The 24,500-nt window shown below is 45.4% G+C and overlaps 1 protein-coding gene and 1 long non-coding RNA gene across 3 annotated transcripts in view; one reads left to right on the forward strand and one right to left on the reverse strand.

Moving 5' to 3' along the window:
• The window catches only part of LOC308472691, a 156,614-nt gene that overhangs the window by 68,816 nt on the left and 63,298 nt on the right, over positions 1-24,500 (reverse strand). The gene's annotated exons all lie outside the window — the stretch shown is intronic.
• The window catches only part of KIF26B (kinesin family member 26B), a 280,373-nt gene continuing 265,468 nt past the window's right edge, over positions 9,596-24,500 (forward strand). For both annotated transcript variants that reach the window (XM_080997595.1, XM_080997596.1), the window contains exons 1-2: positions 9,596-11,380; positions 12,329-12,730. In XM_080997595.1, coding sequence (XP_080853721.1) covers positions 11,318-11,380; positions 12,329-12,730 — 465 coding nt within the window. In that variant the 5' untranslated portion in view covers positions 9,596-11,317. The remainder of the gene's footprint in view (positions 11,381-12,328; positions 12,731-24,500) is intronic.

Consider the following 24,500-nt stretch of genomic DNA (forward strand, 5'->3'; position numbering starts at 1 on the left):
ATGTGGTTTTGGAACCAAGCACCCCTAATTAGCAGAGACCATGAGAATGTATTTCTGGTGACTGCTGACTAGCTCCTCATATATTTTACAATTAGTTCTCATTAAACATTCATTGGATTTTTCTTGTTAGTTCTCTTTCTTCTTGTTTGTATGCAGCCTTCCTCAACACAACAGAGCTGTCTTTTCTCTTGGGTCTCCCAAAAAGGGCTCTTAGCATTTTTATGAGACTAACTGCTAAGGTTTATTAGTATCAGTTCCCAGACTGCATCCTTCGAAGTGAAGTGTTGTTGCCTCTTCAAAATAAAGCTGCTGCCATCTTATTTAGCTCGAAAGATTTGTCTGAAATGTTCATCCCGCGCAGTATGTACCTGATGTGGCCAACATTATTTTTTTTTAGTACGAAACACTATTTAGAGACTCGAGCCAAAATAAGAATTACAGAATGGAAAGACTTAAGTGACAGAACAAAGTGAAGAGCTGGTCCAAAACATTTAGGAATCCCTGCCGCCACCCATAACTCCTAATGGGTCAAGTGTGGACACATGATTGCCACCACCCCTATAAGAAATTCAGGACCAACCAAAGAAAGTACTTCCTCACATGATGAAGCAATGGAATTTGTTCCCACAAGATATAGTAATAGCCAGAGTCTTAAAAGGGGGATTAGACAGGGGAACAATGCTACCCATAGCCACCAGCCATTATGACTATGTTCTGTCTCCATTGCTGGAGGAAGTATGTCTCTATACTAGTTGTGGGGATGGAGCTATTGTGGTCAGATCCTGTTTGCAGGCTTCCCATAGGCATCTGGTTGGCCACTGTGAGAACAGACTGCTGGATTAGATGGGACCACTAAAGAGCAAGCTCTTCTTATGCTGTAATCCACATTATCCTGTTCGCCAGTCGTCTGTCCATACACATTCTTGCAGCATGTTGAGTTGAAACATTGCTTGCCATTTCCCCCCAAACCTGTGAAATTTCTAAATAACATGAAGACAAGAGTAGGTCAGATGGATTTTATATGTGTCAAATCAACACTTACCTAAAACATACACTGCTTATCTAGGTCCAGGATATTGATTTGGCCTTCAACCTTTCTTTGTTTATCTTTTTTTTTTTATGAAGAGGCCAATTCATTCACCTCTAGTCATGCTGTGTCATAAACCCTATTATGTTGAACCTGGGTTTAAATGACCCCTTTAGCAGCTCCCTTGTACAGCAATCAAGTACAATAGAAACTGCCCTTCTGGACTAACCAAAGAAGAAATGGTCACAAAAACATTCAGTCCTGCTAGGGCTCTCTTTTTGCAACTATCTGCTTAGTAAATTCTTTTGTATTTTCCTTTGCATTGCATTTCCAGGCAGTAAAGTGAGCTCTTATAATAATTCCCTTCCTATCCCACCTCCAGGTCACATAACAATGTCTGCGAGATGAGGATGATTGTTAATTTTTATTAAATTTTTAAAATTTCAAATGCAAGTATGGGGTAACGGGTTGGAGGTCATAAAATGATGCACAGTGTGAAGAAAGTGAAGAGAAATGCCCCCCCCCCAATGCCAGAACCTGAGATCATCCAAGGAAGTTGAATGACGCGAGATTTAGGACAGAGGATGCGCCACACTCAGGTTTGGACTAAATCAAATACTTGAGAAAGTTCTTGATGTTGCAGAATACAATGTAAGCTTCATAGCCAAACCAAAGAGTCCTGCAGCTACGCCTTGCTCAATAACGAAGTACTTTAAAAGTTGCTTGGCAAGTCTCCAGAAGGTCATATCTTCCGCAGGACTCCGGTAGATCTTATATATGCACTGCATGCATAGCTATTAAGACCCCCACATGGACAGCGGAGGCTGCTTTAATTATCTTTCTGTAAGAGCACAGCACCCCCTGGCACAGACCCACTCTTTGCTCCACATGCATACCGTTGCTAAAATTATCATGGAAATTAGATTTGAACCTACATAACCATCCGAGAAAAATGTGAATTAACATTACTGTGGCGAGAGGTGCTATCCATTCAATTTTGCATCACATTGCAATCTTCTCATATACGCAGTCATTGTGCTCGTTTAGCAATTGCATTCTAAGCCCAGTTGCATATAAAATTTCATCTTCTCCGTTTCCACTTTTCCAGCACTCAGAGCCAAAGTACACATGTTTTGTGAGATAGGAATCAAGAAATGCAAACAAGCTAGTCAACTAAACCCAACTCATTTGTTCATGAAGTTACAGCTGAGAATGTGATATAGCGGTAAGAGGAAGGCGTGCTTGGCAAATCCACACCGTGATCAACTCCCACCTGGAAAGCTATGTCCCCACTGTGGAAGGACATGTGGATCCAGAACTGGCCTCCACAGTCACTTACGGATTCATTGTTAAAACTGTGTATATGGAAGACAATCTTACTCGGCTAAGAGTGATCGCCAAATAAGGAGAATGAGAAGAGAAGGAAGAGGAGGAGGAGGAGGAGGAGAAGCAGAAGAAGAAGCAGCCAGAGACTCATTGTCTTATCTGAGGAAGGCTTTAGAGAAAATACTGTTTAGAAGTGCTGCATCTTGTGGGATGCTAGGATGTGTGTGGTTCTTCTGGAAAATTCCAGGATCTGTGAATAAGTTAGATAGGAATGTAATGGGAATATAATAACAGCCTTGCTGGATCTTGCCAAATGCCCATCTAATCTAGCATCCTGTTCTCACTGTGACCAACTCATATCTAGTTGGCCGCTGTGAGAACAGGATGCAGGACTAGATGGGATTTGGCCTGATCCCACAGGGGTCTTATCAGGAAGGTTTTTGAGAGAAATGATGGAACTGTTTTGGTACATAGCCTAAGGGTCTATCAAAAGAGAATGCCCAATGTTGTCCTTCTTCTGAAGTGTTGCTACAAATGCCAAGTGTGCTTTTAAAAACTGGAGCATGAATTCTCTGACATGTTAGTGCAAAATTTCCCTAGGCAATGCAATGCAAATAAGCAAAGCTTTTAGGTGTCACTCCACCTGGCGCTGTGGGTTAAACCACAGAGCCTAGGGCTTGCTGATCAGAAGGTCGGCAGTTCGAATCCCCACGGCGGGGTGAGCTCCCGTTGCTCGGTCCCTGCTCCTGCCAACCATCAGTTCGAAAGCACATCAAAGTGCAAGTAGATAAATAGGTACCACTCCGGCGGGAAGGTAAACGGCATTTCCATGCACTGCTCTGGTTCGCCAAAAGCGGCTTAGTCATGCTGGCCACATGACCCGGAAGCTGTACACCGGCTCCCTCGGCCAATAAAGCGAGATGAGCGCCGCAACCCCAGAGTCGGTCATGACTGGGCCTAATGGTCAGGGGTCCCTTTACCTTACCACCTCATGCTATGCATGGTTGCTCTGAAGTGAGGACCACTATGTCCCAGGAAAATGTGCATAGGATTGTAGCTGAAATTCTATTATAATTTCCATATATCTTTTCTGCTGATAAATTCACTGGGCTGGTGTGATAGTGTCTTAGATATTCTACCTAGGCAGATAAGAGTGCCCCTCTCAGTCAAGGGAGGAGCATAGCAATATGTGTTTTGCATTACGCATTCCACTAAAAATGAATGCTACGATTCTGCAAAGAGAAACTCAGAGGCTGCAAAGAAAGGGTTGTTTTTGGCTTGCTTAAAGTGGTTTGCCCCTGTGAAGGTTCTGTACAAAGTAAATCAAAGTAGAGATGGTTTGCATTGATCTTACAAGTGGCTGCCCCCCACCCTTTGCAGTATTTGCAGACTTGGCATGTCTGCTGCGAGTTCTATACAGTGGGCCTAAACAGCTACAAGGTAAGATGGTCTGCATTTCTCAAAGCAACCTGTCCTTGCTATACCAGCCTGAATATACATGAACAATTGTTTTAGTTGTTCATTTGAATGAAGAACTTCATCTGTCTTTCACTAAGAACTGGTGCAAGAACTGACACATTGCTAAAATGTTATTTTAATTAAATAATTCCTTTTATTAAATTTTTTTATTAGACACACACATTAGCAGACCATTAACAACTGCATTAATTGGGCCACTATTGTAAGTTGCTTTAGTGTGTCTACGCTATTTATAGGAAGACTAATTTCCAAAGCCAGTAGATCAATTCAATCATTACCTAGTGGTAAGATTGTTGATCTGGGTTTTAAAATGTTGCTTAGAGTGCAACATTTTACATGCCTGTATCCTGCTGTATCTTTTCTATATTTGGGAAATCATATATCGATAATGAATTGCCAGATTTCTAGATGTACTGCATACTGTTACCAGTAGAGGGCGCTCATATCCCACAAAATCTCTCCATGGAGGTGTTTTTTTTTTTTTTTTATCATTTTCATCCCAATTTGACAAATGGGCAACATTTTTTTTTAGATTTGCTGCGCCACTTTTTAGGTTCACTCATACTGCAACCAGGCAAATAGCAACACGTGGCCGATAACAACACCATGTCACCAGCTAGCGCTAGTTAAGTCAGAAATACCTTTGGAAGGGGAGCCAAAGACTTTGGATAAGGTGCTAACAGTGTCCATATGCTTCTGCAGATCCTCCGGGATTAGCTCTGAGTCAGCCTAGAGAACAGACTGGAGCTTGGCATTTTAACCACCATCAGATGGAGACAATAATCACTTATTGCATGATATTGGCATATATGCACCAAGTGCCACACTTTTCCATTCCAGTGCAAATCTCCTTCTCAGACGCTTTCCTATGGCGTGATGCCAGGGCCCCAGGCAGCATGTGAATGTAGCAACTGCTCAGTGACTGAGTGGAGAAAGCCCATTTGCTTAGCCCTGTCCACCTGCTCGCTGTATTCACACACGCCTCAATGCAGTGTTCAAGGGCAAACTGGAGAAGCAGCACTGTGAGTGCACATGAAGGTATCTCAGGGAGATCATGAGAAAATAAGACCCACCTAACTGGGTAAATCGTTAAGTTATCTCCCGTGCAAATAATTTGGGGATTTCCTTTAGTGACACAATTCTGTTTTAGAGAGTATGGATTAACAAGATAGCCCCTCTGAAAACAGTCGGCCGTAGGGTGCTTCCTGCCCTCCAGTTGCTGCCCTCTGAATTCAACAAACTTAAATAATGAATCAAGGTGTTGAATTCCAATCCTTAATGACAGAGTCTTGGTCATTGCTTTAATGATTCTCTGCGCTCGCGTTCATTTTATGAATTATTCATTGTTCCTTACATTAAACTGCCTTGAAACTGATTTTTATAGGAACGGTGAGATAAATGCTTATTAAATAACTGTGCTTGCACATTCTCACTGGCAGAAAGCCGTAGCTGAATTATCCCCAGATTAGAATGTCTGAGCCACTGCTACCGCTTCCACTACTAGTAGGGCTTCTCTGCACCTTGAATTTATCACAAAACGGCCTCCTGAAGCAGCTCCAGGTGGCGCCTTCTGTGCATTGCTGCCAAAATGCGTTTTAATTTTGTGGCCGGTGCTGCCACAACAGCACTCTACCTGATGAGCTGTGTGACAGGTTACAACTGTAGTGGGGAGAAGACACCACCCAGAGGAAGTGCTGGGGGCACTGACATACAGTGGTTCCGCTCCTTCCTCCTGGGCCGTATCCAGAAGGTGGTGTTGGGGGATGAGTGTTCAGACCCCTGGGCTCTCCCTTATGGGGTGCCTCAGGGTTCTGTCCTCTCCCCCATGCTTTTCAACATCTACATGCAGCCGCTGGGAGAGATCATCAGGGGGTTTGGGCTGGGTGTCCATCAATATGAGGATGATACCTAGTTCTACCTCTCTTTCAAATCAGAACCAGTGAAGGCAGTGAATGTCCTGTGTGAGTGCCTGGAGGCGGTTGGAGGATGGATGGCGATGAACAGACAAGACAGAAGTACTGTTCTTGGAGGACAGGGGGTGGGTGGCTCACCAGTCCTGAATGAGGTAACTGTGCCCCTGAAGGACCAGGTGCGCAGTCATTTTGTACTCACAGCTGTCCATGGAGGTGCAGGTCAATTCTGTGTTCAGGGCAGCTGTCTACCAGCTCCATCTGGTACACAGACTGAGACCCTATCTGCCCACGGACTGTCTCGCCAGAGTGGTGCATGCTCTAGTTATCTCCCGCTTGGACTACTGCAATGTGCTCTACGTGGGGATACCTTTGAAGGTGACTTGGAAACTGCAACTAATCCAGAATGCAGCAGCTAGACTGGTGACTGGGAGTGGCTGCTGGGACCATATAACACCAGTCCTAAAGGATCTTCACTGGTCCTTGGTATGTTTCCGAGCACAATTCAAAGTGTTGGTGCTGATCTTTAAAGCCCTAAATGGCCTCGGCCCAATATACCTGAAGGAGTGTCTCCACCTCCATTGCTCAGCCCGGATACTGAGGTCCCCTCACTGGTTCCCTCACTGCGATAAGCAAAGTTACAGGGAACCAGGCAGAGGGCCTTCTCGGTGGTGGCGCCAACCCTGTGGAACGCACTCCCTTCAGATGTCAATAAACATCTAGATTCAAAGACATCTGAAGGCAGCCCTGTTTAGGGAAGTTTTTAAGGATTGATGTTTTTAATATGTTTTTAGATATGTTGTAAGCTGCCCAGATGGACAGGGTATAAATAAAATGATGATGATAATAATAATTTAGCAGCTGCTGTATTATGATATGGGACTGGCTTGCCCTAAATGAGGCACTAGCAGAATACATGGAACCCCTGGAGTTGACGGCACTGCCTTGGGGCCTCCCCAGGTAAGCTGCAGATGATCCTTGTCCCCCCCCCCCCCCGTCAGACAAACTCTTGCGCACCATGTCCTGTAACCTCCCTCTATGATTCCTGGTGATATCTAATAGGTGTAGGTGGCTATTAATACACATATTTGAAGGGCAGTCTTTCTCTTTTCCTTTTTGTAGATGCTGCCATTTCCCTGAAGCATTTCCCTCCCTCCCCCCAATGGTGGAAACCACCTGATATTTTAATAGTCTTTTGCGCTTCCTGCTCTGCCAGTCAGCTGTAAAACATTGCCTCATTGACCATGTTTGAATGGGTGTCATGCATACTTACTGTTCCTTGTCGGCAAACTTTCGAGGGTAACAGCCACCAAGATGTTGCCGTTCCTGTGCTTCCTGGTGTGTGATAAGGCGGTAGCCTGCAAATTGGAATTTACAAGCAAGCTGGCCAATCTGCTGCCCCCAGCCCCAGCCCGCTTTGATCCTCATATGCCTGCAATCTCCCATGGTAGGCATACCGTTGCACACAATCTGATGATCCCCAGCGCAGCAGATGCAGTTCGGCAGGGACATCTAACAGTGTGTTAATTAAAGGGCTGATGAAGAACAAAGCAAACCTGCCTGCTCATCATGAGAAGTGCTGATTCTAGCAAATTGAAAGTTATATTCCGTGGCCTATGAAGCAAACGCTCACAGTGGCCATGCTGGAACACAAGCCAGACAACACAGCATTAATAGTGCTTCATCTTTCATGCCTTAATATCCCAACGGTCCTCTTTGCAAGAGGGAAAATACAGTGTTTGCAGATCAAAATACGCTTGGAAACTAAACAAAGGAGCCTGAAAAGAAGTATGGGAGATAGATCAGACCAAAGGTCCATCTATTGCAGCTTCCTGAATGCCATGATCAACCAGGTGCCTCTGGGAAACCAAGGAGATAGGTCTTCTGCTGTTGCTCCGCAGCAACTGGTTCTCTGCCTCTGACCATGGAAGTTCTATGTAGCCTCCATGACTTTTCGTCTAACCGTGCAGCATACCTGCACAAATGCTAAATATTTGCCTATTTTAAACAGGTAATGTTTTTAATACTGGGCCCTCTGATCTAGAGAGGGTCAAAGAACTGTCAGCCAACTGTACCTTTATCACAACCAGGTATATACACAAGATCAGAGGATAATTTCACATGGCTGTTGTGCAACATCCATGGTTTTCCAAGTGAGCAAGCAACAGCCATGGACCTATGCAACTCATCAAGCCAGCTTCCTCCTGCTGGTATGCAATGAATACATGCGTGCTGCGAGTCGGCTTTACACTGGTCACTTCCGGATCATGGCACAATCAGCCAGCGCCATCTGCACTGTCGACTGGTGCAGTCACTACTCCAGTGTGTCGGCTGCCAGAAGTGCCTGTGAGACACTCCTGCTTTCTACTCCTGTTCAAGAAACACCATCACCTGCACCTGTGTTGCGATACTACGTGCTGTAAGAATTGCCTCACTGGGTGAGACCAGCGAGCTCACTTGGTCCAGCATCCTGTTCCAAGCAGGCAAGCCAGAGGTCTCAGGGAAGCTCACAAGGAAGGTGTGGGGATTACGACCATCTCATCATTTATTTGTCTCCAGAAGACAAGACAGTATGCTGCCACTGAACAAGGAGGCGACTGATATGGCATGTCCTCTATATTCTAATCTCACCTTTTTTAAAAAATTACCCTCTGGTAATGAGTGTCGTAAGTTCATTCAGTGTTATGTGAGCACATCAACCATTATTATTTTTTATTTTATTTTATTGCATTTATTTTATTGCATTTTTAAAAATTATTTTATTTTATTTTATTTATATCCCACCTTTTCCTGCAAGGTAGCATACATAGTTCCCCCCTTCTGTAATTAAATCCCCACAACAACCTTGTGAGGTAGGTTAGGTTGAGAGGCAGTGACTGGCTCAAGGTCACTCAAGGAGCTTCCTGGCTGAGCAGGGATTTGAACCCTGGTCTCCCAAGTTTTCGTCTTGACACTCTAACCATTACACTACGCTGTCTCTTTGTAAAAGCCTCTCTTTGCAAGGAAGCTGCTCCAACCTCTTCATCATGCAGTTGTCCCTTTTGCATACTTTGCCCAGCTCTAGGATATTCTCTTTGGGATCAGGCAACCAAAACCTTACATATGTTGGAATTAACACTGGGGACTTGTGCATCACGTTGAAGTCTCTGCAGAAAGCTCAATGTGGTCTCTGCCACCCTGTGGGAAGGCATATGTGTGTGAACTGGCTCATTGTGTAGCAGCAAGGATAATTTTGGTGCCGGTTCAAAAGCACAAAAAAGAAAAGTTCTTTTTTAACTAGCATGGAGAAAACCGGCCCATGTGATGGAGCATTCCACACAAATGACTAACCACCAAAATGGCCCAGTGGCTAAGAGACGGAGCTGTGAATCAGGAACTTATCAGTTCAGAGTTAATCTCTGCTGGGAAACTTACTGGGTAGCCAGCCACTCTCTCTCACCTTCAACCCCCCCATTCTCAAGGCGGGGATAATAATCCTGGCTTGTCCTAAAGGGTTGCTGCAACAATTGCTAAGCTAATGAGTATGAAGTGTTTTGAACACTAAAGTGGTATAAACGCTAAGTATTAATATGATAACAGGTGCCAGATGGAGTGATTTTAAATCGTTTCCATGTGGTAACTGCAACGTGCAGACAGGCCCGAAAGCTTTGATTATGTAGAGGAAATAAATGCACCATGCATTACATAGCACTGACATGAGAGGGGTTGGGCTGGAAGCCAAGATCCCATTATAGCCAGGGCTATTAGCATGGCATACAGATTTGCTGTGGGACAGGACTTCAGTTTCTTGAGAATCTCAGCCTCTGTGTTGCTGCAGGAAGCCACACACAGGTATATAAACATAAGTGTGCACCCACACACAACATCTCACTCTCTCCCCATTGTGCAGAATGTTTACCATTCACCTTCCTGGGGTGTGGGTTTCAGTCCAGGTCTACAAAAGGCTACCTAGGATTGAGGAGGCAGAAAGGCTGGGTGCTGCAGAGCCACCGATTCTTCCTCACCAACACACCAATGATGTTGCAAAATATATAGATTTCTAACATTTTAAAATCTCCTGGTAGGCAATGCAGATTTGGGATACAGGTGTCATGAGCGTAGCTGGTGTGTGGGTGTGGGTGTGTGGGTGTGTGCCGCTCTCCCCCTAAAATCAATAAAAATACTTAACTAACTGACCAATTGCATTGCAGATAACTAGGTTCTTGCCCCCCCCAATAAATTCTAGCTACACCCACGACAGGTGTCATGGATGAGGAGCTTGAAACAAGCCCCTCTGCACATCTTCAAAGGGATGGATCTTGTCCTAAGTTTAGCAGCTGATTTATGTCCTGCCAGCTGTTTGGGGATAAACCTTGTAGAAATATTACGGTTGTCTTTTGCACTTTGGGATAACCTGTGCGCACATTCCTTCCTGAAGCAGAAGTGTTTAAAATACAAAAACAAAACCCTGGTGTTGAGATCTTAGGTTTGCTATTCTTAACCACTTGGTATCCAGAGATCCTTTTGTCTATGCATATAGGCATGAGGTCCTGTATGGAGGAAGGTAGACTGGGTGGGGTGTCAGGCATGGCTTCCTACTCCTTCTCCCCAGCACCCATCCAAACCACTTGCAAAACCCAAACTGACTAGTGCCTTTGAATGCCAACCATGAGCAACCAGCTACTCTGGTGCAGGCAAGCCCATTCCTCCCCTTTCTCTTAGGAGGGAGGGATTTGAGAGAGAGAGAGAAAAATCACAAATGTCAGTCAAGAAATACTGCAACGAAAATGGACCCTCCACAGTCAGTCAACAGCCGGCCGCCTGTAGTTAAGCCCCGGCAGCGTTTTTGCAGCTTTCAGAGGTGGCTGTTGGCAGTGTCGCTTCTGCAGCGGCAGCGGCGGCAGTGGCTCCAGGAGCGCTGAGCTTTTCCTCTTTGCAAGAAACTGCTTGGCCAAAATGGGGAGAAAGATATTGGCTGCAAGCCTCGCGGAGGCTCCTCCCCGAGCCAGGATCCTGAGGTTTTTGGAGGATTTCTTTTAACTCCGTGGCGAACCTTGGCGAAGGAAACAAGTTGCCACACACCACCACCAAGTAGCAACGGGGAGAAAACGCTGCCTCTCCAGCAACACCCAGCCAGTCCTCCGCTTCTCTCCCTCGCTCTCCTTTTGCTAAAAATCTACCTTGGATGCGATTGTTCCTTTTTAGTTGTGCAGGGAAACTGGCGCTGTCTGCTTAGACTGGGGAACGCCGATCCCTTGGATTTCTGCACACACACAAACGCACAGAGTGGGAATAAACGAGAGAGAGAAGACAATGAGGGCAAACATGATCTGACGGGGGGGGGGGGCGGAAAGATACAATCTCACCCTCTCTTGGGGCTCCGGCAGCGTTTTTTTTGTTTTTTTCTGGGATCGGGGATTTATTTTTATTGGTGGTATTTTCTTTGGAAAGGCAGAGGGAGGGGGAAACCGACTTCAAGTGCGGAGCTGCTTCCAGCTGGTGCGTGAACCTTGCCGGATTTGGGGGAAAAAATCCCCCCCTTGGATACAAATTTGCAGGAAATCCTGCCGCGGGCGCCGAGATAATCACCCTCACCATGAATTCCGTGGCTGGGAATAAGGAGAGGATCGCGGTCAGCACCCGAAACAGGAAATATGGGGTAAGTTGCCCTTAAGTAAAGGGGGAGGAGGGATGCTTGCAAAAATAATAATAATAAAAATCGACAGCGCTGGGCTTTCACACAAAAGGGCTGCGAGCGGACACGGATCCCGCCCCCTCCGATCAAGCCGGTCGCCTTCTGAAGCAGCGGCACGGTGCCCCAAGCCAAAGGGGCAGCCGGGGGTGCCTTAACCAGTTCCGCCCCTGGGACGCGAAAGAGAGACGGGGCGCCTCTCTCGCTTCCTCCGCGGCTGCAGACGCCGAGCGCTTGGGCAGCGGCAGCAGCAGCCCATGGACTCTGCACTCCTTTAACTTTTGCAGCCTGGGGTTCCGCCTAGACAGGCGACTCTGCGGGGCGAAACGTGCTTCGTGGATCTCTCCTCTCCTCCGCTGTATATAGAATACAGTAACCTGACTTCCGAGGGGCTTTTGCACACGTACGAGAGGGGCGCGCGGGGTGGATCGCCAGGGAGGGAGAGAGAGGAGAGCGCTCCTTGGAGGGGGCTTGGATTGGAAAAACGTGCGCGCACCCACCCACCACTTCTGCAGGGAAAATCGATCTCAGGTGGTGACTTTATTTTAAAAACCCCCACCTTCTTGGAGATCAGAGGGGGCGGGTGTGCCTGGAGGTCAAAGGTGCCAACTTGAATAAAATATGGGGGGGGGGGGAAGGTGAGCCCCGCCCTGCATAATTGATCACACGATGTGGGGCATGCATATCGTTTGAATGGAAATGCACATCAACTTGGGGGCTCAGATATTTTATGGAGGGGGAGGGCGAAGGGACCTCGGCCCCTAGGAGTTGGCTCCTATGCGCGGAGGGGTGTTTTAGATGACTTGGGGTGATCGTTAATATCTAACATCTCCACGAGCCGCTTGGTTCCTATCAATGCAACTTCGCTGCCCTCCTTCCACGCCCCCCACTGATCTGCTTCCCTTCTCCACTCAGGTGAACGACCCCTGCTCCCCGACCAAACCCGCGGCTCCCTTCTCGCCCGAAAGCTGGTACCGGAAAGCTTACGAGGAATCCCGGGCCGGCAGCCGCCCAGCCCCGGAAGGAGCCGGCTCCATCCTGGGCTCGTCCGGCACCCCTTCCCCGGGATCGGGCACGTCGTCGCCGGGCTCCTTCACCGGGTCGCCGGGCCCCGCTTCCCCGGGGATCGGCAACAGCTCTCCCGGGTCGCTGGGGGGCTCGCCGGGCTTCGGCACGGGGTCTCCGGGCTCCGGCAGCGGAGGGGGCTCCTCCCCGGGCTCCGACCGCGGCGTCTGGTGCGAGAATTGCAACGCCCGCTTGGTGGAGCTGAAGAGGCAAGCGCTCAAGCTGCTCCTGCCGGGGCCCTTCGGCAGCAAGGTGAGCCATTGAGCGAGTCGGTGCCCCGACGGCCAGCAGGGCTTGAGTCTCCCACCCACCCACGCGCGAACACGAGTGGAGAAAGCGTGAATTAACAAAGGAAGGCAGGAAGGAAGGAATCTCAGAGCAAGGAGACAGGACATTCGGGGAAAGGAAAGTGAGGGAGCAAGGAAAACGGGGGGGGGGGGGGTGTCTTGAAATCAGGGGATCAAACTCCACCCCCATCGTTTGGGAGAAAGAGGTGATCTCCTTTAACCTGTGGCTGGGTAGTGAGACCCCCTTCCCGCATCCAGCGCAGCTCTGTAGCTGAGCCCCCCCCCCCCCCATCTCCAGACAAAAGACGTTTTTGACACGCTCAGCACAAAGTGAGAGGAAGCACCAAGGGTGTAATCTTCTGTTTGTGTTGTACTGGTTTGTAATGACGGCATGCCTGCATACGCGGTTTAAGGAGAGTTCGGTCTGAGTCAATAAATGCCTCTGACTAGTCAAATAATTAGTCCTGCAATATACCATTAATATGGTTCCCAAGGTTTGAAAGGAACCAGTGTTTGGTTCAAACTTCTGTTTTCTTTCTCTTCTTGTCCATTTCCTTTTAAAGAAAATACCCAGCTCTTTATTAAATCTCATATGCGCAGCTGCAAAAAAAGTATTTCACATTTTGTTGTTGTTGTGATTGCACAAAAATGTGTCAAGCCGCATGTAAGGGTAAACCCTGGCCATCTCTCATGGGTGCACATCTTGTGATGTGATGGGCAATCCTCTGGAGGGAAATGGGTGGCCTTCTCCAAGGAGATCTGGCAATGAAAAATGAATTGATCTAAAGCATAGGCATGCAAGGTTGCTCTTTCTGTCCTCAGTGTTGAGAGGAGAGCCTCAGGCTACAATCTTCTAGGTGTGTGCAGTTTCCTTAGAGGAAACCCTGGTGCCTACTCCCAGGTTACATAAGAATAGCCAATGGCCCATCTAGTCCAGCATTCTGTTCTCCAGGGGCCAACCAGATACATGCCTGTGGGAAACCCTCAAGCACAACACTCTCCTCCTGAGGTTTCCAGCAGCTGGTGTTCAGAAGCGTTGCTGCCTCTGTTCATGGAGGCAACGCATAGCCATCATGGCTACCAGTCATTGATAGGCTTATCCTCCATGAATTAGGTTAGCTTGCCTCGGATTGCATCCTGACTTGGGGGATAAGTCCCATAGAACTCAGTGGGGCTGAACAAACATGGATAGTAACATCAGTGGTGTCCAGTGGATAAAGAACTGGTCTGAGCTTGCAGTGGTCAACTCAGATTCTCATAATCTCCTCTGTATACGGCAGCTGTGTTTATGCTGACTCCCAGCCTGTAGCTGCTGTGGTGGTGCCAGTGTCATGGCAGCTTACCTGGACAGATCAAGGCTCTGCAGACTCACCAGCAGAAGCACTGGATTGGTGCCACAAGTGCATCTCTGCATCCCTGACTTTGCTGCCACCTTACCCAGCACCATTCAGGTACCTTGTAGGGACGTTGGAGGAAGAACATGAGAATATCACGAGCGTCTGTGGAATCAGAAGATCTGTGTAGTCCAGCATCACGATGGCCAACTAGATGCCTGTGGGAAGCCTGCAGGCAGTATATGAATACAACAGCACTCTGTCCACCTGTGATTCTCAGTGAATGGTATTTGGAGGCCCACAGCTTCTGACAGTGGAGATTGAACAAAGCCATTGTGGCTAGTAGCCATGGCTAGACTGGAGGGCATTCCCACAGTTCTGTCCCACCAATACTGGCTGCTACTGCCTTCCAGCCACAGCTGCTGCACACTAAAGCCACCACATCAGCACTGGCCCTACCATTAGGCAATGTGAGATGGTACTCTTAGATGACAGCTGCTGAGGGGCGAGGAGTAGTAGGCAGAGAGCTGTGTGTGCCACATGATGTGCTCTGCACCCTCTTAGCCTGCTGCCCTCAAGGGCAGTGGAGGATAATGCCCTTATTGCCTGTGTACAGGCAAGATTCGGGTAACTGTCAGTTTGGCATTTGTCTGTGGAATGTGGAGGGCACTATACCTTCCCTTTGCTCAGGCAGCAAAATGTTTTGGGATGGCCCTGCGTCATGAGGAACACTGGTCCCAGACTCTGCAATGGATTCTGAGATGCAAATGAAACACCAAGAGTTGCACCTAAAATTGCCATTTCAAACAAATGTTTTGGGTTCTTTGGTGTGTGGTGTGGACATTCACCATGGGTGAGCTAAGGGATCATGGGTGAGCTAAGGGGAATAAACATAGACATTTCCATTGAGATTGGCAGTGGGAGCTCCTCCCATTATTGAAAGCTCTTCTAGTTAAAAAAAAGAATTCTTCCATTCCAAATGAAAGAAGGGTTCTTACATAGCCGTCTGCCTGACAGGCTAGTTTTCTAAATGTAGTACAGTGTTTTATTGTATGAACGTTCTATTGTTTGAAGGAATAGCCATTTCTGTAAGCTCACCCCTCCAGTCATAGTAGTAGAGTCTAAACACAGGTTTACCATCTGCATGAGAACTGAGCCTTAGTTTGCCACCTATTAGATCACAGATGGGAATTCCAATCTTCTTGTCTTCATGGTATAATTGCGTAAGAACAATAGAGAGTGTGGAACACTTTATAAATTAAATGTGAAATAAGTGTCAAAAAGCCATTTAATTTGATACCATTTTTGAGGTTTTGAAATTGCTGGATAAAATCATGCATTGAAAGGATATAATGTATTCTGTGCACACACTCCATGTTCATGCAGTTGAATTAAAATGCCTTATTCTCTCATTTTGTGTATTTTACACATCTGTGAGGTGTCCTCTGGTTTCATTTTACTACCTGCATCTGGCAGTTGAAAAGGCTACTGTGCTCACTACTCATAGCAGAATTTGCTCAGTCTGGCATTTTCTTGAGTTTTTGCCTTTTAAATTACCCTACATTTACTTGGTACTCCCATCCCCTCCCTCATCTAAATCAAAGATTGGCTCCATAGCTCCTTCCTTTTAGTGCGCCTCCTCCATCATTTTGCTTCTCCTGTGTCCATGGGTATATGACATCATCTCTCCCCACTATTTCCATTGCAATCACACAGCAGACCGCTGGCAGGTCTCTGTAGTTCTACTGAGAAGCATGCACATTAAAGTGCCACTGGATGATCAAAGTTGCTCACATGCTATTTCATGTTTGTAGGAAGGAAAATGTGCCAGAAGAAAGCTTTGCCTTCCATTGTCAGCTCTGCAATATAGTGGCAGGAACTTCTGCAAAAAGTATGATTGGTGATCTGGGATGTGGAAGAGGAATTGGATTGTACAAAATGTGTGAACCTAACCAAAGGGTCAAGGCACATCCATGGTTTATGGTGTAACCTGTAATATCTTATGCCGAGGGCAACACTGTTGTGAACAAATCTGCATTTATAACTTGCTTGATGGGTGTAACTCTACACTACATAGTCTTTATCTGAAGAAGTGCCACAAATGATGATGTCATCTAGGAGTGACAGCTTCCATGACTCACTTGGGTTTGTTCACAAGTTACGTTTCTGTTCTAATTTATTTCCTACAGTGCTTCCACATTGCCACATCTGTGGTTCTCCTCCCTGAATGGTTATGACCATGGAAATTCCTTGGCATTAAAGGTTGCTGAGCTATAGTGAATACTTCACTGACCTGGCTTGCACTCTTAAGCTAAACCATGGCTTAGCATGAGCACGTGTGCTGCTTTTTGCCAGTACTGTAGCTATGGGGGAGGAGAGTTGGGGCTAGCTGGGTTTTTTTGCCCTGGGTGAAGCCTCTAGAGGGGCTCCATTGAGGCTCCCAGCCTGTGCACATGGGTGTGTGTTTGTGTCAAACTGGGTTTTTAACCCGGGTGAAATAAAGCCTAGTTTTGTCCCTGTTTTTGCTTATGCATCATGTGTCATCCAAACCTGGTCTCTTGGTTAAAATCTCTCCGGACTCTCCATGAGCTGTAACCCAGAACAAACTTTGGTTACAACTTGTGGTTGGTCTGGAGAAAGCTTAACCATGAGCCTGGGTGTAGATTGCATTTAAAGCCAAACCTTGGCTTTACTGCACTCTTAACAAACTACAGTTCCAGGATTCTTTGGGGAAAAGTTACGAGCACTAATAGTGCTTTAAATATGTGGTACAAATGTGGCCTAAGGCAGAAAGTGCCATTCAGTATATAAAGAGGACCTTCCTCTCTCCACTGAATAGCCACTGCCAGGCCTCCTCTTCAGTGGCTGTGAGGCATACATTCCAGATCCGAGGTCATGATTTTAAGTGGGGAATGAGTCCTGGCACCTCTCTTCTTAGAAATTAAACACACTGGGAAACGGTTTCTGCAGCTTGGCCATATCGTCAGAATGGCTTTGCATGATTGATGTCACCTTTTTAACGCTGAGTTCTTTATTTGGATTGGATATCAAGATGTTTTGAGGTGAAATCTGGCAAAATCCTACCAGTCGAGCCACTCTTTGAAAGCAGTGTGGGAAGATTACCACATATATTGCATAAAAAAGTTAACAGTCCCGAAAGCTCTGTCAGAGGCTTTTGAGCTGATGAAGTGTTAAAAGAATTGTAAGCGTCTCTCTCTTCCATGGTAACCCTGTGGATGTTGGCGAGCCAGTGGGTTGCATGAATGTGACACAATGCCATTCAATTTGCACTGTTAGGCCCAAGTGTTATCAAATGGTAATATTTACTCTTCTACTTCAAAGAGGGGTTGGTTTTCTTCTTCTGTGGTTTGGATCAAGAGGTATCAAGTGAAAACACTGATTGCTGTTGAAGGGTCTCTAGCACCGGTTTGCTGAATTGCATTTATCACTATTTATTTATTGTGCTCTTTGAATTAAAATATGGATGGTCCTAAAGGACTGACTGAGTTGAAATCCTCCGTTTGCATAGCGTATGTGATTATATGAATTGCTCGCTGCTAAAACAGTTATTCCAAGTGTGCAAAAATTAAATTAAAAGGCTGAATCATAAATAAATGGTTCCACAAATCACGTTCTTTTGATAGCTGTAGTAAGTTTGTGGTTTTACAATTATTGGTAACCTTTTTTAAATTCTGTCCCAGAACTGGTGACATTTCCCACTGAGTGTTGCAAGTGGAGTGCAAGAGTTAAGCTGAATGGTGGAAGATTTCGGGACAGATAAACGAACGTACTTCTTCATGCAGCAGTTAAACTATAGAACTTGCTCCCACAGGAAGCAGTGATGGCTAACGACTGGGATGGCGTTAAAAAAGGACTGGACAAATTCATGGAGGAGAGAGGACCATGGCAGCTAGCCATGATACGTATGCTCTGCCTCCATTAGAGAAGGCAGTATTGCTTGCTGGGAACCACAGAGCAGGAGAGTGCGTGTGCGCTCAGGTCCCGTTTACTAATTTCCCCACAGGTATCTGGTTGGCCACTGTAAGAACAGGATGATGGACAAGATGGGCCATTGGCCTGATCCAGCAGGCTTTTGTTACGTTATTAGCGATGGCTGAGTTGAAGCAGGTCGCTTCCCTATTGGTAGCAGCTGCTGGTGGGAATCCTCCCAAGTGTCTGAAGATATTGAACACATTAATGTGGAAATAATATGATATAGTGGAACCAGCCTGATGCACAGAAGCTGGTGAATAACATGGACACCTAGAAGGAATCATCAGAAAAAATATTGCAATAGAGGCCTTTGAAGTTCTTCATTGTACAGTCTCCAGCTGAATATTAAAAATGCCTGAGGTATTCCTTCGTTTTGGAACTTCTTGACATTATATTTGTTGGGCATTGCTGAAAACAAAGGAAATGGAAAATACGTTGCCCGAGGCAATATGCAATACATTGTTAAAGCTGCTTGCAGGTAATTTGGCTAGACCCGCCTGCGTTCTCACACAAATGGTGCTGGATTTTCCTAACTGCTAAGTTATGTGACAGGCAGGCTTCTGAACTGCATTGTGGTGGTAATCAATCATTTTATTTGTATGCCACCTTTCTAAAGCTACAGTGGTACTTCGGGTTACATACGCTTCAGGTTACATACGCTTCAGGTTACAGACTCTGCTAGCCCAGAAATATTACCTCGGGTTAAGAACTTTGCTTCAGGATGAGAACAGAAATTGTGCAGCGGCGGCAGCAGGAGGCCCCATTAGCTAAAGTGGTGCTTCAGGTTAAGAACAGTTTCAGGTTAAGAAAGGACCTCCGGAACGAATTAAGTACTTAACCCGAGGTACCACTGTACAGCGTAAGGCCGCTTACAACATAGTAAAAACTACACATCTCCAAACACAACAAAAGTCGCCACAAACAAAAAGCATCAGAAAGTACACAACCAAATAGAACAATTTCCAGATAAATCATAAGATCCAAAATAGAGACACAGAACCTTAAAGCAGCAACAGCAACAAACCTCCCAGCTCAAGATTGTGTTCAGCAGTCCCCACCCTCCCAGGCCAGGTGGAAAAAAGCTTGCAAGGCAGGGGAGCAGGTCTTCCAGGACTCATAGCCAATATGGTCTGTCCTCTTCTCGACACCATGAAGTGGTGTTTGTGAGGAATCTTTCACTGATAAAAACACCAGGACTTATCATATGAGCTGGAACTAGCAGCTTCAGTGCAAGGGGGAAGCAAAAAGTTGACTGTGAAAGGTGCTTTTTACATGTACAGTCAAAACAACAGTCCAACAGCAGTGCCTCATAGTGCCATAGGTCTTGAAATGACTCGAATATTGAAGACCTCACCAAAGGAAACCCCCCCCCCCAATATTGCACACCATTCCTCCTCCAAAATATTCCAGAGCCTATAGCAATGGGTCTCCAGCTTTGGTTCAGGAGGAACTGCGTCTTTTTTCTTTGTTGCTCTCCTTTTGCACTGAACTTAGGCCAGGCATAGGCACACTCAGCCCTCCAGATGTTTTGGGACTACAACTCCCATCATCCCAAGCTAACAGGACCAGTGGTCAGGGATGATGGAAGTTGTAGTCCCAAAACATCTGGAGGGCTGAGTTTGCTTATGCCTGACTTAGGCCTTGACTAATGTTGCTGTCAGTGCCCACCCAACTCCATATTTCCTGCAAAATGGAGATGCCTCTCTGTTAGGGATGCCCACAGGATCCCATATAAACACTCCTTTTTCCAGACCAAGAAAATGGCTGGACTGGTGCTTCAGTAGCAGAAATTCAGAGAGGAGGGTTGGTTTTGGGTGTATGTGTGCACAATAGGTATACAGAATATAGCTGTATACCTTTTTAAAAATGCAGTAACTGAAACCTATGTCTTACTAAAAGGTAAAGGTACCCCTGACCATTAGGTCCAGCCGTGACCGACTCTGGGGTTGCGCGCTCATCTTGCTCTATAGGCCGAGGGAGCCGGCGTTTGTCCGCAGACAGCTTCCTGGTCATGTGGCCAGCATGACTAAGCCGCTTCTGGCGAACCAGAGCAGCGCACGGAAACGCCATTTACCTTCCTGCTGGAGCGGTACCTATTTATCTATTTCCACTTGACGTGCTTTTGAACTGCTAGGTGGGCAGGAGCTGGGACCAAACAACGGGAGGTCACCCTGTCGCAGGGATTCGAACCACCGACCTTGATCAGCAAGCCCTAGGCTCTGTGATTTAGACCACAGCACCACCCATTATGCCTTACTACTGAATTCCAAATTGATAAGATCAGCCTGATTTGTGTAAACCAAGGATGAGGAACCATTTTCTCCTCAAGGGACCATATTCCCTCAGGGGAAAGTGCTCATACCAGCAGCAAGCGGAGCCAGATACCAAAGTGGGTAGCATCAACCTACACCCTGTTCTCACACACCCCATTCACACAATCACACATACCTAGTACACAAACACAGTCTTATGCATGTGTGCACACACAACCCCTCTTGACTCAGGCTCACATTTAAAATACACAGCACACAGTCTTCCCTGTTCAACCCTGCTCCCTCAATTGATTTTTTTACTGTAAACCTCTATGGCAGAAGTTTCTGGTAGTACACAACTGTAAGTGTAGCCTATAGGAAGAATAATCAAACGTGTGTTCTAATTCTTGCCCATTTATCATTTATGAATCCAGCTGACTTGCAAGGGGTTTTTTTTGGGGGGGGGAGGGACTCCTGCTGATAACATCCTGGAAATTTCATTAGCTCTCATAACCGTTGTCAGCAAAAGAGCTTTATAATCAGTCAGCAATATATATTTTACATTTTTGCACTTATTCCTTCCTCAAAATGCATAAACCTTGGCTAGTTAAGGCATGGCAACTCTTAATATAACAATCCATTATAAGTTTTCACAGAAATAGTAGGCTATTGATACTGATTGAATGGGAACCTTTTAAAAATCGAATCATGTACTTTGAAATGTTTGAATGTATATATGAAAAACCCTATTGGGTTGTAGCTGACTTAAGTCATATTCAGAGTAGACTCAATGAAAAAAATGGATTTAAATTAGTCCAGGTTCTATTCGGACTATGATTTAGTCAGATACATCCCGTAATAGTTTGCTGTTGTCATTGCGTGACCTGACTGATCTTTATGTATGAAACCATTTGCAGCCATACATTACATTTGCCACAGCAAAATGAATGCTTAACCTAGAACAAGGGTACCTTTGACTACCTCATAGCTATCACGGAAGTGTGGAACGTTAACTTTAACAAGAAACATTCACTCACAATATGTCAGCAGGAGGAAAGCTGAGGGACTTCGGTTTTGGTTATGTTGACAAAGCTTAGCTTTTAATTACAGAAGCACAAACCTTATTTTAACCATTTCGGTGCTTGCTTTAGAAGAAGGGAACACACACTATTAAACATACAGTGGTACCTCGGGTTACAGACGCTTCAGGTTACAGACTCCGCTAACCCAGAAATAGTACCTCAGGTTAAGAACTTTGCTTCAGGATGAGAACAGCGCGGCGGCAGTAGGAGGCCCCATTAGCTAAAGTGGTGCTTCAGGTTAAGAACAGTTTCAGGTTAAGAATGGACCTCCCGAACGAATTAAGTACTTAACCCGAGGTACCACAGTATATGAAAAAATATTTTTCAATGTCAAATATATTGTCATTTGTTAAGCGAATAAATGTGTCCTCAATGAAAAGCTAAGGCATAATTCATCATTTCTCCATTTACCTGATGTCTCTTTTCATGTCCTGGGGCACAGAACACATAGAACCTGCTACCACCGAGCTATGACCTCTCCCCACAGAGTCCCATGGGTGGATATTGGTGGATATATGGGCATGGCTTTATTATATTTTCCTTTCTGTTAGAACCTGTGCTTAATCCACTTTCTGTACCTTTCTATCATTTCTGCCCACATGCTCTTGATCTAGCCTTTCCACTTCAGAGATGTTTGGTGGCGGAAGACTAATAATATTAATAATGAAAGAATCCCTGCAGCTGATATAATGGGAAATGGGTTCCTGTTAGCTCGTGCCTACTTTAGGGAGACATTTCTAGGAGAGACAGGACAGTAATGAACCCTTCCTGAAAGCTTAGCAAGTAGCAGAATAATGGAATTTCATTTCTGTTCAGACCTTTAATATATGAATAAGCACAGCCGGACTGTATGGGGGACTTAATTTTGTAGTGCAAAAATCTCAGTCACCTAATCATTTCATCCCAAGTCAGTGTAATGCAAATAGGATTATTGCATTAGAAATGTGATTTTAAATGGCCTGGAGCAGTAATTTGTCAGCATTTGGGAGGATTAAGTCCATGAAAGTTTAGGCAGCAACAGCCAGACTTTTGTATTGCATCATAGGTCACAATACCAAACACTGAGCACAGCCTGTCGAAAGCACATTTTGCAATTGCGGGTCTCCTGGCAGGGAGAGCACCTACCATTTGCCTGTGCCCTTACATTACAGCACCTAGAATTACTCCAATTGTGGAAGCAAACCAGAGAAATAAAGAATAGTTCTTAGAATCGTTGATACTTCTCATTTTTATTATTATGAAAATCAGAGGTTTAGGCCTTACTTTAAAAACAGAGTGATTCAAATAATGAATCTTGATTTTTTCTTTTTTTCCAGGGAGATACGTGACCTGTGATTTTTAACATTTGCTGTGAGAAATAATACACACAGGTCTTGCTATCCGAACACAATGCGTTCTCAGGAAATTGTTAGGTGAGCATTCACATAACGAGTGGATCATTTCCATTGATTCCTATGGGGAAATTTCTAATGCATTCCCGGCAACAAAATTTTGATTCCAGAATGGAAAAACCCAGGAAAACCCTCTGAAACCTTGCAAAAGTCAAACAAGGAAGGAAAAAATGTTCTTATTTAGCCAACCTCCCCACGCTTCCCACTATGGTTTCTGGAGAAACGGCTGTCATGGACCAGCAAAATCTTGTTTAAGGCTACTTATTTGTTTACAGTACTACATGCAGGTCTGGTTGTTTGGATATCTCAACCTGCACTGTTTATAACAAGGATCGGATCCTAATTCATCATGTTTGGATAAGTGAATTTTTGTGTAACGAGTGTTCAGATAGCAGGACTTGTGCGTTCTGTCAAATTATACTCATTTATGTGCTTGTCCCTCTATTATAAAAATGATTGGGGTGAAAAAGCACTCATTATAACTTTGGCTGGGTCATACCCTAGATTTGTTACCTAGGTTTGCTGTGTATCAGTTGCTGAAGTATACCAAATACAGTGGTACCTTGGTTTACAAACTTAATCCATCCCGGAAGTCCATTCTTAAACCAAAACGTTCTTAAACCAAGGTGTGCTTTCCCATAGCAGCGGGGGACTCAATTTACAAATGGAACACACTCAACAGGAAGCGAAACATGTTCTGCTTCCAAGGCAAAGTTCACAAACCAAAACACCTACTTCCGGGTTTGCAGCGTTCTTAATCCAAGTTGTTCATAAACTAAGCTGTTCTTAAACCAAGGTACCACTGTATCTTACAAATGTAATAGGACCATTTCCCCTAAATGTACCTTTTTGCTGGTAGAATATCTGCTTTCTGCTTTTAATACATACTCCAATAACTTTGCTAGTATATATTGAATTCTGAAGTATTAGGAATTGACTACTTTTGTCATGTTTGTAGTTATGTAAGCTGTGTAATATGTTGTAAGCTGCCCTGAGCATTGTTTTAACTTTGGAAAGGTGGCATAACAAATGACTGACTGACCACAATGCAGACACACAACCAGCATATCACATAATTTAACAGATACAGAAATCCAACACAATCTGTGTGAGAAAACAAAAGCCAAATTACTTGCAAGCAGCTTTTAACAATGTCTTGCAGATTGGTCCTGGACAACGTATGTATTTTCCATTTCCTTTGCTTTCAGTAACGCCCAACAATTATAATGAAGTATTTATCCACTGTCAAGAAGTTCCAAAAGTGAAGAATACCTCAGTTATTTTTAATAGCCAGTAGGAGACTGTGCAGCGAACAGCTTCAAAGGCCTCTATTGCAATATTTTTCTGATGACTCTTTATAGGTGTCCATTATGGATGTTATTCACCAGCTTTTGTACATCAGGCTGGTTTGCACAACCCAGGAAGCCAAATTATGGCTTGCTGGGATTGTGCAAATATGCCTCCCCACCCCCCAGAGCTCAAAATCAGTTTGCTGCTTCCTGGTTTTGTGCTAATCCAAGGTTTGGTTGGGCATGCCATCTGAACCTGAGCTTGTGGTTAAACTTTCTCTTTGCTAAATAATCAGCCTGTAGCTAAGGTTTTTCCTCATGCCGGAGTAAAAACATCTGGGAAAGAGTTATGCAGCTGTGAGCTCCTCTCCTGGAACCCACATGTCCACACAGT

The sequence above is a fragment of the Podarcis pityusensis genome (genome assembly GCF_964106645.2).
Source record: "Podarcis pityusensis genome assembly, chromosome: 3".
Taxonomy (NCBI): Eukaryota; Metazoa; Chordata; class Lepidosauria; order Squamata; family Lacertidae; genus Podarcis; species Podarcis pityusensis.